The following is a 13,221-nucleotide window of genomic DNA, read 5'->3' on the forward strand; positions in this document are numbered from 1 at the left end:
TTCCTTGTCTCTCTGTCTCTTTGTGTTCTTCCTCTTCTCTCTCTCTTTCTCTCGCTCTCCTTCATGTTCCCCTGTTAGTCTAGAGTTACTGTCTTGTATTAGGTTCACTGTTTAGTGTTAAAGTGTTTGTAGTCTGCTTGTTTTGTCTGAGTGTCTGGTGCTGTCTTGTTGTCCATAGTTATAGTTCATTGTGTTGTTCTTTGTCTGTTTCCCATCCCAGGTGTAACCAGTTGTAGTCATCCCCGGTGTTTCTTGTTTGTCATTTGTTCCTCTATATTTGAGTTCCTGGTTTCCTGTTATCTGTGTTGGTCCATTGTTCAACGTCCCACTCCACTGACACATGCCTCCTCTATTTGAACGACCACATCAAACAAGAGGTGGACGCGGGCAAATACTGCGGCATGGTCATGCTGGACCTACAAAAGGCCTTCGACACTGTCAATCACTCCATTCTGATTGACAAGCTAAAAGCAATTGGTTTTGATAGCTTATCAGTGAGCTGGATGCAATCCTACCTGGAGGGGAGAGAACAGATGGTAGAGGTAAACGGTAACGGTACTCTACCCCCCCCCTCACAGTGAGCTGTGTTGTTCCACAAGGAAGCATACTAGGACCGCTACTCTTCCTAATTTATGCAAATGACATGTCGTCAGCCTGTGACTGCAACTTGTTCCTGTTTGCGGACGACTCAGCCCTGCTGGTCTCTGACAAGAACAAGTTGCAGGTTGAAAAAACCCTCAGCTCGGAACTAGGCAAAATCTGCATATGGCTCGCTGATAACAAACTATCATTACACATGGGCAAAACAGAGTCCATTCTTTTCGGTTCAAATAGCAAACTCAGCAAGACCGACGGCTTCTCAGTTGCAGTGGGTGACAATATTGTCACAAGGAAAGACGAAATTACCTACCTGGGTTCCATCCTAGAGGCAAATCTTTCCTGTGACAAAATGGCATCCAATGTAATAAAAAAAGTCAACCAACGAACTAGATTCTTGTACCGGATCTCCTCTCTGTTAAACAAGAATACCCTGAAGACTCTGGCAGGAGCACTCATTCAAGGGTACTACGACTATGCGTGCACCTCATGGTACCAAAGCACCTCAAAGGCGCTAAAAACAAAATTACAAACATCTCAAAACAAACTGGTCAGACTACTGCTTGACCTTACTCCTAGAACCCACCTCACCCCTGCTCACTTTGACAACCTAGGATGGCTTAGAGTAGACGACAGAGTACAGCAACTTGCAATGGGCCTGGTCTACAAGATACACTACACGACCAAGGTACCCATGTACATGTCAAAATACTTCCCAAAGGTCAGTGAATACCACGATCACAACACCAGAGGGAGCTCCACAAATCATGTTAAACCCAGATTCGGCTCAAATAAGGGACTAAACACGTTTCGCAATTATGCCACATCAATGTGGAACGCCCTACCCAAAGCTGTAAAGGAATGTGGATCACTACCCACTTTCAAAACCTCTCTCAAGGGACACCTACGGGAGACTGCAATTCAACACTGGCCCCTGTAAATATCCTAACCCAACCCCCTCCAATGTACAGTCATTTACCTAGTATGGTTTTGTCAATAGTCCAATGTACAATTTTGTTTGTTTGTACAGTGTGTCCCCCCCCCCCCCCCCAATGTACAGTTTTGCTTGTTTATACAGTGTGCCACCCCCCCCCCCCCCAACCACCTCCAATGTAGATTACCCAGTATGGTTGTCAATATCCCAGTGTACCCAACCCCCCCCACCCAACCTCCTCCAATGTACAGTTTCTACGTCAAATGTATATACTCCCTTTTCCTGACTCCTTCTGTATCACAAACAGTACTGTATTTGCAAATCTGGTATGTCATAAATGTATAGATGTAGCAGTACTGACTATCTGTATGTCATGTATGTCATATATGTCCTGATGAATTGAAAATGGGGGACCCTGATGTAAACAAGACGAAAGTCTTTCTCTGGTCTGCATCCCCTTAACAATTGTGTGTATTGAGCTGTACTGTATTGTACCCATTCTGCAATCTGTTAATAAAGTTTTCAATCAATCAATCAAACCAAAGCACCTCAAAGGCGCTTAAAACAAAATTACAAACATCACAAAACAAACTGGTCAGACTACTACTTGACCTTACCCCCAGAACCCACCTCACCCCTGCCCACTTTGACAACCTAGGATGGCTTAGAGTAGACGACAGAGTACAGCAACTTGCAATGGGCCTGGTCTACAAGATACACTATACGACTAAGGTACCCATGTATATGTCAAAATACTTCCCAAAGGTCAGTGAATACCACAACCACTACACCAGAGGAAGCTCAACAAATCATGTTAAACCCAGATTCGGCTCAAACAAGGGACTAAACACGTTTCGCAATTATGCCACATCAATGTGGAACGCCCTACCCAAAGCTGTAAAGGAATGTGAATCCCTACCCACATTCAAAACTGCTCTTAAAGAGCACCTACGGGAGGTTGCAATTCGAAACTGGCCACCATAAATGCCCAAAACCCCCACCACCTCCTAATAGACGGTCTCCTCCCCACCGCATGTACATATTCCCTCCCCACCGTATGGATATTTCTCTCCCACCCACCCACCCACCCCCTCCTAATGTACAGTCCCCTCCCCATCATATGTATATACTCTGTCAGGATCTAGGGGTAACAGTACTGTATATTTGAATACCGTTTATGTCACAAATGTATCAGTACTAAATACCTATATGTCCCTATGCCATAAATGTCATGTATGTTGTGTATGTCATAAATGTCTATATGAATTGAAAATGGGGGACCCTGATGGAAACAAGACAAACGTCTTTTTCAGGTCTGCATCACCTTAACAATTGTATGTATTGAGCCGTACTGTATTGTACCCATTCTGCAATCTGTTAAATACAGTTTTCATTCATTCATTCATTCATTCATGTGAGTGTTCCCCAGTGTTTTATGTTTCTTGTTAGTATTTAGTAGTAGTCTTTTGTTTTTCCTCTCTCCAGTGTTACTGAGTTTCTGGTTAGTAGTCTTTTTGTTTCCCCTTTTTCCTCTGTCCAGTGTTACTGGGTTTCTGGTTAGTAGTCTTTTTGTTTCCCCTTTTTCCTCTGTTACTGAGTTTCTGGTTAGTAGTCTTTTTGTTTCCCCTTTTTCCTCTTTCCAGTGTTACTGAGGTTTGTTTATGGTGTAGTTTTTATTTTCCCTGCTTGTTTTTGTATCTCATGTCTATTAACACCCTTGGTCCCGCTATCCACCTTGTCTTGTCTGCTCTTGGGTCCTGTTGCGCCCCCACACTTGTGACACCTTCATTTTGGCATAAGAGTAGAAAATAATGGCAATCTCTCTCAAACTAAACTTTCAATAACAAAATGTGTTACACTGCTATCACAGAGACTGATCCTTCTTCACTGGAAGTCTGCTCATCCACAAGATGGACTCAGTGACTAAGAGAGGTGATGAAGCATGTTAAACTAGCTAAGAGAGGTGATGCAGTGTCTTAAATATGAAAAATTAAGACTCACAGTTCGGGGTTCCTCTGATACATTTGAATGTATGAGTCCATTTATAGATCAGAGAGAGAAGCTATATTTTGCATTTGTTTATATTTTATAGTCTTTTCAAATAAAAGTAAGCCTTGTTTGCATTTTTATTTAACTTAATAAATGTTTTTCTTTTCCTTTCTATATGTCTTCTTCTGTGTTTTGTATTGTTATTTGTTATAAAAAAAAAAGTATTAATACAAATATCTTAAACACTTTCACTGCCACACACGAGATATCTCGGGTTTATTTATAGGTGGTTGAAAGCCACTCACGAGATTTCTCGGAATTTATTTTTTTTAGCGATCTGAAATCATATTGCATCACCTGAGCCTACCCGAGTATAGCCGAGCGGCGCCGGCGATCATTGTGGAAAAAAGCGCCCCCTGTCGTCTCCCAGATGACATAAGTGATTTTGGAATGGACTCAATGAAAATGAACGGGGGAAAAAATCCGGTACTCCACATTTTCCAGTCCACTGATCCAGCCGGGGTTACCAGAGTTCATTCTGGATCCTCAGATCCCCGCGGATCATGGAGTTCTACTGTATCGCGTTGGATCCATACACGTATCAATTGGAATATACCAGTTGGATACCATCTGATGTCAGGTAAGGACTCTATGTTATCAGTGTTAGGATAATCAGAGTACGTTTGATGAAGTTATAAGCTGTTTTGTGAAATGTCTTCTTTCGGTTTCACTGTAAAAGTCCGCGAGGAAATCAACGGGGCGATTATCCGTGTGCGGCTCGAATGTGCTTGCGTGCACATATAATATTGATCATCTAGCGTTTATTTGAAAACGATTCATAAAAAGGCAGACGAATATCAACGTTGTGGAATATTCCAGTAAAAGACGATTTTCATAGAATGCTCCACAATGGGCTGTTTTTTATCTGAAAACGGGTGCTTTTATAAATGCTCTGAAACGGAAACGAAGCGATAAAAAAACAATCTGCCTTGACAGCACTGACTGGAAAATAGTCTTTGATAATGCGATGGGCAGATTAGACACATAGCCATAATTTAAAACATAGATTAGGCGATATTAACGTTAACATTGGCGCCGATGGTGGCATTCAGCCGGTAAAAAGGAAAACCCGGCGTGTGAATTTAAGTGTTAAAAAACATTTAAATTAATGTCCATCTATCCAACAATGCAAATATTTAGCTCTACACAAATATTAGCAGTAACATGTACTACCAAACATTAGAGCTGCTATGTCACCTACCAAACCTTATAGCTGCCATGTCACCTACCAAATGTTACAGGTAATGCGAGTTGGTGTTATCAAAGATAGTATTTGATTAACAGTAACTACTGTTAGCAGTAACTGACATTAGCTCATTATGGAGGATTAGGAGGACTAAGTGACCTTAATTAAGTGATGTTTAATACTGCCAAGAACAAGCAGTTTCAAATAAATAGTAAAAACATCCCACCAAAACTCAAACTCTATGTGTATGTATTTATTTTGTGTGTAACTAGTAATGTCACTATTATTCACGTCCTTGTCTTCTTTGAGTTGATTGCTCACTTCATTATATGTGTCTAACCCTTGAAACAGGAAGCGGAACAGACGCAGAACGCACCCTGAATGGCACCTGCTTCACTTCAGCCCCCATGCAGCTCACAGAGGGGAATATGTACAACATCTGTGTCTGGGCTGTTTTGTCTGTGTGGCAGACGCAGACTTCATGAAAATACAATGGGAAATACATTGAAAACTCCTGTTTGCTCTACAACACATGCCTCTCATCTCCGGCCGTTCTTTGAACCTTGTTCTGATAATGTCCACGTTTAGCCGGGGGAGAGTACTATGTTGGGACTCTAAAAGGTGGAGCGGTTTGCCTCTTGTGAAGGGATTTTCCATTTGTCTGTTTTGTCTGGTGTCTTTCTCCTCTGTGATACCCAGTGACATCTAGAGTATCCATCTTTCTTTCAATAATGCAGTGTCAGGGGCGGCTAGGTGGCGCAGTGGGCAAGGCGCTCGCCACCAACGCAGGATATGCTGGGTTCGAGCCCAGCTCTCGGCGTTGCTACCAGCTTGACTGGTCGTTCATACTAATACAATTGGCAGTATTAGGGGGTGGGAAGCTGGTGGGTGGGGATCGGACATTGTGGACAGCGACTCCTGCAGGTCGGTTGGTGCGCCTGCTAGGGATGGATAGAAATATAAAACAATGCATTTAAAAAAAAAAAAACTTACAAATGTCTTCAATAGACTAACAGGAATTGTGTAAAGTTGCCCAAATAGTGCTAGGAATAGCAGTACATAGCCCCTTTAAATGATTAATCGTCCACTGCACTGTTTGTGTCCTGTGTCTTTTGTTATTGTTGTTATTGTGAAAAAAAGAGGAAAAATGCATACACTGTAATGCTGCAACAATTACCTATGTGTTTACACAAATGGCTAAAAGGAATCTGAATCTCTCTCATTCCCCTACTCTTTATCTTGACTTTATTTTCCCCCTTCCCAGCCAGACAGCGTGTTCTGCTGTGCTCTGCTCTGTTCTGCTCTGTTGTGCTCTGTTCTGCTCTGCTCTGTTCTGTGCTGCTCTTTTCTGTTCTGTTCTGCTCTGTTCTGTTCTGCTCTGTTGTGCTCTGTTGTGCTCTACTTTCTTCTGCTCTGTTCTGTGCTGCTCTCTTCTGTTCTGTTCTGTTCTGCTCTGCTCTGCTCTGTTCCGTTCTGTTCTGCTCTCTTCTGTTTTGCTCTGTTCCGTTCTGCCCTGTTCTGCTCTCTTCTGCTCTACTCTCTTCTGTTCTGCTCTACTCTCTTCTGCTCTACTCTCTTCTGTTCTGCTCTACTCTCTTCTGCTCTACTCTCCTCTGTTCTGCTCTACTCTCACATCCACACATCGTCCGTCACCTATAGTTCATCATCCAACCTAACCCAGCAAGATGATGAGTAGTGTGTGTGTGTGTGTGTGTGTGTGTGTGTGTGTGTGTGTGTGTGTGTGTGTGTGTGTGTGTGTGTGTGTGTGTGTGTGTGTGTGTGTGTGTGTGTGTGTGTGTGTGTGTGTGTGTGTGTGAGTGTGTGTGTGTGTGTGTGTGTGTGTGTGTGTGTGCGCGCGTATGTGTGTGTGTCATTTTCAACTCAGCTTTGTGTCTATTTAAGAGCAAATCACACCTTACATTAACACACCATGTTAAAGATCCCATGAGATTTACCCATTTTACCCTTGCACTTAGATCTCATCTATTGATCACCATGTGCCAAAACATTCACAAAATCATTTCCTTTTTTAGGAAATCCATTGTTTTCTCTTCCTGGGAAAAAGTACCTAATCCGTGAGTTAACATCACTTGAGGTCTTGAGGAAAAACACTCCAAAAAAAGGTCAATACTATTCAATCTTGAGCCACCAATGGAGGAAGTAGGTGCTTTAGGATGTCAATCAAACGTCAATCAAATTGACCATCCGTCTCTCACCAAAAGGTCTGTTGCGATTGGAAATGTGTCAAATCCCAGAAGCCGTAAAAATGTAATTTCCATGGATCTTTAACCCATTAATTAAGCTTACCCCACATTTTGCATAAAACGCCTAACGATTGCATACCCAAAGTAATTTGCGATGTATTATACTTTATAATTAAATCACTTTGAGTGCTAATGTATTAGAGAAACAGAAGTTTGAACACACTGAAATAAAATATTTGCTCCTTACTTTTGTGTTGACTTGTTGCCAGATGCCTGTTTTTGGGTTCCAGCTGAGAGGTAGGAGTTGGAAAACATAACGGTTCCATAGCCTGAAGTCTTATAGTCATACAGGTCCAAGGTTTATAAAAATCCCACGAAAAATGTGTCTTTTACAAAGGTTTTTGTAATGTGTATACCGCAATAATTCAGCGTGATTATCCAAAATGGCCGTCCACTTCCATTCATTCAGACGAGCGAGTCAAAACAAAGAACTTGTTGGTCTTCTTCTGTCCCCTTCTCATTGCAATCAGCACTTGTCTGGGATCGCTTTCGGAGCAGACACTCCTTGGCTACAACGGTGGTCAATAATTTTCACCATCAGGGGTGACTGGTCAGTTCAGGACCGCTTACAACCGGACGTGGTCACTCGTCGGAACGGCTTGTCAAATAATGGTCGCTGGATATTTCGTCTTGTAACTCGAGACCCGAAGCACGCAATAGGTTGAGTGTGGTGACGACCGAAAGGCGGCAAATTCAACTTTCAAACAATGTATTGGTTGATCGGCGAAAAATGCAGCCCGGGGCCGACAGACGAGCACAAAGTGTGCACGAGTGCAAAACGTCCCACCGGTGTGTGTTAAAGGTCAAAGTCATAATCCAAACACAAACAAATGGGAGGGCCCACCACCAAAAATAAAATAAATACATGAAATAATAATAATAAATAGCAGCATGATGAGCTGAGTATAGTATAGCAGCATAGTGAGCTGAGTATAGTATAGCAGCATAGTGAGCTGAGTATAGTATAGCAGCATGGTGAGCTGAGTATAGTATAGCAGCATGGTGAGCTGAGTATAGTATAGCAGCATAGTGAGCTGAGTATAGTATAGCAGCATAGTGAGCTGAGTATAGTATAGCAGCATGGTGAGCTGAGTATAGTATAGCAGCATGGTGAGCTGAGTATAGTATAGCAGCATGGTGAGCTGAGTATAGTATAGCAGCATGGTGAGCTGAGTATAGTATAGCAGCATAGTGAGCTGAGTATAGTATAGCAGCATGGTGAGCTGAGTATAGTATAGCAGCATGGTGAGCTGAGTATAGTATAGCAGCATAGCAAGCCGGAGTACAGTATAGCAGCATTGTACAGTATATCATGGTGAGCCTGGGTACAGTATAGCAGCATGGTAAAGCATACAACAGCACCACATCACCCCCACCCTCCACTGGCTTCCAGTCAAGTCCCGCATCAATTTCAAGATCCTCCTCATCACTTACAAAGCCCTTCACTCCCTTGCCCCCCAGTACCTAGCGGACCTCCTTCATCCCTACATTCCCTACATTCCGCCGCGGAGGCTGCGGTCCTCTGACTCCGGTCTCCTCTCCATCCCCACTACCAACATGTGGACTGTTGGTCCCAGAGCCTTCTCTGTGGCCGCACCCACCCTCTGGAACTCACTCCCTCCAAACATCCGTAGTGCTACATCCCTGCACTCTTTCAAATCCCAACTCAAAACCCACCTTTTCACCAAATTTGTAAATGACCTGCTTTCCCCTTTTTCTTTCGTTTTCTTTCTTTTCTTTCCTTTTGATTAATATTTTGTTGTTACGTTGTTCCATGTCCCCCTCCCTTAGCTGTTAAGCGCCTTGGGTCTCCTGAAATGCGCTATATAAATTTAAGATATTATTATTATTATTATTATTATTATTATTATTATTATTATTATTATTATTATTATTATTATTATTATTATTATTATTATATCATGGTGAGTCTGGGTACAGTATAGCAGCATGGTACAACAGTATAGCATGGCGAGTCTGGGTACAGTATAGCAGCATGGTACAACAGTATAGCATGGTGAGTCTGGGTACAGTATAGCAGCATGGTACAACAGTATAGCATGGCGAGTCTGGGTACAGTATAGCAGCATGGTACAACAGTATAGCATGGCGAGTCTGGGTACAGTATAGCAGCATGGTACAACAGTATAGCATGGTGAGTCTGGGTACAGTATAGCAGCATGGTACAACAGTATAGCATGGTGAGTCTGGGTACAGTATAGCAGCATGGTACAACAGTATAGCATGGTGAGTCTGGGTACAGTATAGCAGCATGGTACAACAGTATAGCATGGGGCGCCTGGAAGTAGGAGATGGTGATCGGAGCAATCTCTCTGGATGGGGTTTAACAGAGGACTGGCACTGACACACACACACACACACACACACACACACACACACACACACACACACACACACACACACACACACACACACACACACACACACACACACACACACACACACACACACACACACACACACACAAACACTCACACACACACACACACACTCACACACACACACATACAGCCTTACTCCTGTCACAACACCACCTCCGTTCATATGTACACAGAGGCGCAGGGTACAGATTTCTATGCAAATGAGCCTCATCGCAAATACACTCCAATTCACAAAGATCGTCTTCAGAGATTTGGTGGTAACTAAGCGCATTTATAAAGGGGTGTCATTGCCAGCGTCTCAGGTGATCATGGCAGCAGTAATTGTTGCCAGGGGAAAGCATCGTAATGCCAGGCGTGCTCTAGAAAGAATATTTTGAATGAAAATATCACTTTTTTATTTAAGCGAGACGAAATCATCCGAAGACAAAGGTTGCCATCTCAAGCAATTCTTGAGCTACTCGATGAAATCAAGGATTATATTGAGCCGGCCACCCAGAGATCCCATGCAATCTTATTTATTATTTAAATATTGTTATTTAACGTTGTCGGCTTCCCCAATGTTGTCGGCTTTATTGACTGCACTCACGTTCCAATTGTACCACCAAGCGAAAACGAACATGTTTTTAGAAATAGTATAACAAACTGATTCATGGTGGGGCAATGCTATATAGTCCCCCCAAAGATCATTGTAGTGTGCTACATCCTGCACAACATTGTTCTGCATCTGCATCTGCATCTTTTTTTATTTATAACGTTTCGTCAGGTCCATGAGGAGTATGAACAGTTTATTCTGGAGTATATGATATTCTCTTAACTAAACATTAAATACAACTTCATTTCTCACTCCAAAAATATTCCTAAATGAGAAAATATTTTCACTGGCACAGTGCCTAACTTCGGTGTAAAGATTCAGCACCATGGACAGGTCTGCTCAAAATAATTTATTTGGGGATGACATGACAAACAAATGCAATGACGAAAGATAGTGACAAAAACAAAGGATGCAATGTGTCATGAAAATACAAATTAAGCAATTAATTATACATTACGAAATAAACTAAATACAATACGAAATAAACGAAATAGAAATGGTGAAAAATACTGTTATGTCTAAGAGCTTCCCTCTCCCTCATTTCGGGTTTATTTTACCCCTTCCTGATATCTGCCAACAACGCTGCCAGGTGCAAACTGCTCCGCGAGCCAACTGCGCTGACAGATATCAGGAGAAAATTGCACACCTATGGGCGTGTTTGTGCTAGTATATCATCCACGCAATATCTTTAGTGAATAGCTCGCAAAGCAGATAGTGCACGCTAATAGTGGGTGCTATTAGCTCCACGCAATCCATTCTTTGTGAATTTGCCCCTAACATTGTTAATGTTACTAAAGTATACTAGCTAGTATAAAAAAATATTATTTTGTCAGAATACTCCAAATATTCTTTTATAGTTAATTTTCTGAGGTTTTAATATCAATGCCCTGCAAATTTTATGCCTGTCTATAAGTATGCCAATTTTATGCTAATTTTATGCCTATGTCTATTTTGTGTCTATATCACTGCTATGAATCACTTTGGGCTGCGATTCTTGTATGAAAGGTGCTATACAAATAAAGTTTATTATTATTATTATTATTATTATTATTATTATTATTATTATTATTATTATTATTATTATTATTATTATTATTATTATTATTATTATTATTATTATTATTATTTATTATTATTATTATTATTATTATTATTATTATTATTATTATTATTATTATTATTATTATTATTATTATTATTATTATTATTATTATTATTATTATTATTATTATTATTATTATTAACATTATTATGCCTATTTTTGTTTGTACAGTGCTAACCTTAGCAAGATAATTACAATCCCTTGTCTGTAAGTGAGTTAGCCAGCCCAGGACAGCAGTGGCCTTCATATCACAAAGGAGGATAAACCCTGTTTTCAAAAATACCAGTGTACGGGTGGACTAGGCTTCAACAATCGCCTTTTTGATATGATACCGGTACCTAGCCTCAAGCTCTCTGTGCACTGCACTGTTTCTGATTTATCCAACATGCACTTCAGCAATCGCATCAATGCATTTAAAAGAGGCAAATCCAGTGGGAACATGAGGAAGTTCACCCTTTGTAGCCGATGGAAATTACATTTCATTTAAACGCATGTGCAGTTTTAGGTGATCAGAAAAGTGATAGGGACATCAAACGGTCTGCACTGTTCCAACCATCCACGCACGCACGCACGCACGCACGCACGCACGCACGCACGCACACACACACACACCGCGTGCACACACACACACACACACACACACACACACACACACACACACACACACACACACACACACACACACACACACACACACACACACACACACACACACACACACACACACACACACACACACACACACACACACACACACACACACACACACACACACACACACACACACACACACACACACACACACACACACACACACACACACACACACACACACACACACACACACACACACACACACACACACACACACACACACACACACACACACACACACACACACACACACACACACACACACACACACACACACACACACACACACCTTGTCCATTTATGCCTTGCACTATATAGTATTGTATACTAGTACACTGCACAGTATTGTATATTGTATGGTAACTACGTCTACGAACATTGTACATATGTCTAAACTGAACACTGTGACCTCTTTTTTTTCTTCTAATTTTTACTATGTTTTTATTTCATACTTATCTTGTCATGCACAGTCTCTGGAGCGCAACAGTAAGAAGCATTTTGTACAAAAGTATTCTGTACTTCTGTATGACAACTATTAAAGAAACTTGAAACTTGAACTTGAACACACACACACACAGAGTGTGTACATACCCGGTACTTGGAAAGGTCAATCCTCAGCGAGTTGTGCAGCTGGTCCAGGAGTTTGACAAACTTCTCTCTCTGTTGGGAACATGTGGTAATCAGTAGTATTGAATACAGAGTTTCATGTCTGTTGGAACGTATGATAATCAGTATTGAATACAGACTTTCATGTCTGTTGGAACGTATGGTAATTAGTATTGAATACAGAGTCTCATGTCTTTTGGAATGTATGGTAATCAGTATTGAATACAGAGTTGCATGTCTGTTGGAACGTATGGTAATCAGTATTGAATACAGAGTTTCATGTCTGTTGGAACGTATGGTAATTAGTATTGAATACAGAGTTTCATGTCTGTTGGAACGTATGATAATCAGTATTGAATACAGTGTCTCATGTCTGTTGGAACGTATGATAATCAGTATTTAATACAGAGTCTCATGTCTGTTGGAACGTATGGTAATCAGTATTGAATACAGAGTTTCATGTCTGTTGGAACGTATGGTAATTAGTATTGAATACAGAGTCTCATGTCTGTTGGAACGTATGATAATCAGTATTGAATACAGTGTCTCATGTCTGTTGGAACGTATGGTAATCAGTATGGAATACAGAGTTTCATGTCTGTTGGAACGTATGATAATCAGTATTTAATACAGAGTCTCATGTCTGTTGGAACGTATGATAATCAGTATTGAATACAGAGTTTCATGTCTGTTGGAACGTATGGTAATCAGTATTGAATACAGAGTTTCATGTCTGTTGGAACGTATGGTAATCAGTATTGAATACAGAGTTTCATGTCTGTTGGAACGTATGATAATCAGTATTGAATACAGAGTCTCATGTCTGTTGGAACGT

The 13,221-nt window shown here is 41.2% G+C and overlaps 1 protein-coding gene across 1 annotated transcript in view; it reads right to left on the reverse strand.

Moving 5' to 3' along the window:
- The window catches only part of LOC311247027 (protein unc-13 homolog C-like), a gene marked incomplete at both ends in the record, with an annotated part of 325,735 nt that overhangs the window by 216,120 nt on the left and 96,394 nt on the right, over nucleotides 1-13,221 (reverse strand). The window contains 1 exon segment of the mRNA XM_084337310.1: nucleotides 12,372-12,440. Coding sequence (XP_084193436.1) covers nucleotides 12,372-12,440 — 69 coding nt within the window.

Source organism: Notolepis coatsorum, assembly GCF_963971535.1.
Source record: "Notolepis coatsorum genome assembly, chromosome: 20".
Lineage (NCBI taxonomy): Eukaryota > Metazoa > Chordata > Actinopteri > Aulopiformes > Paralepididae > Notolepis > Notolepis coatsorum.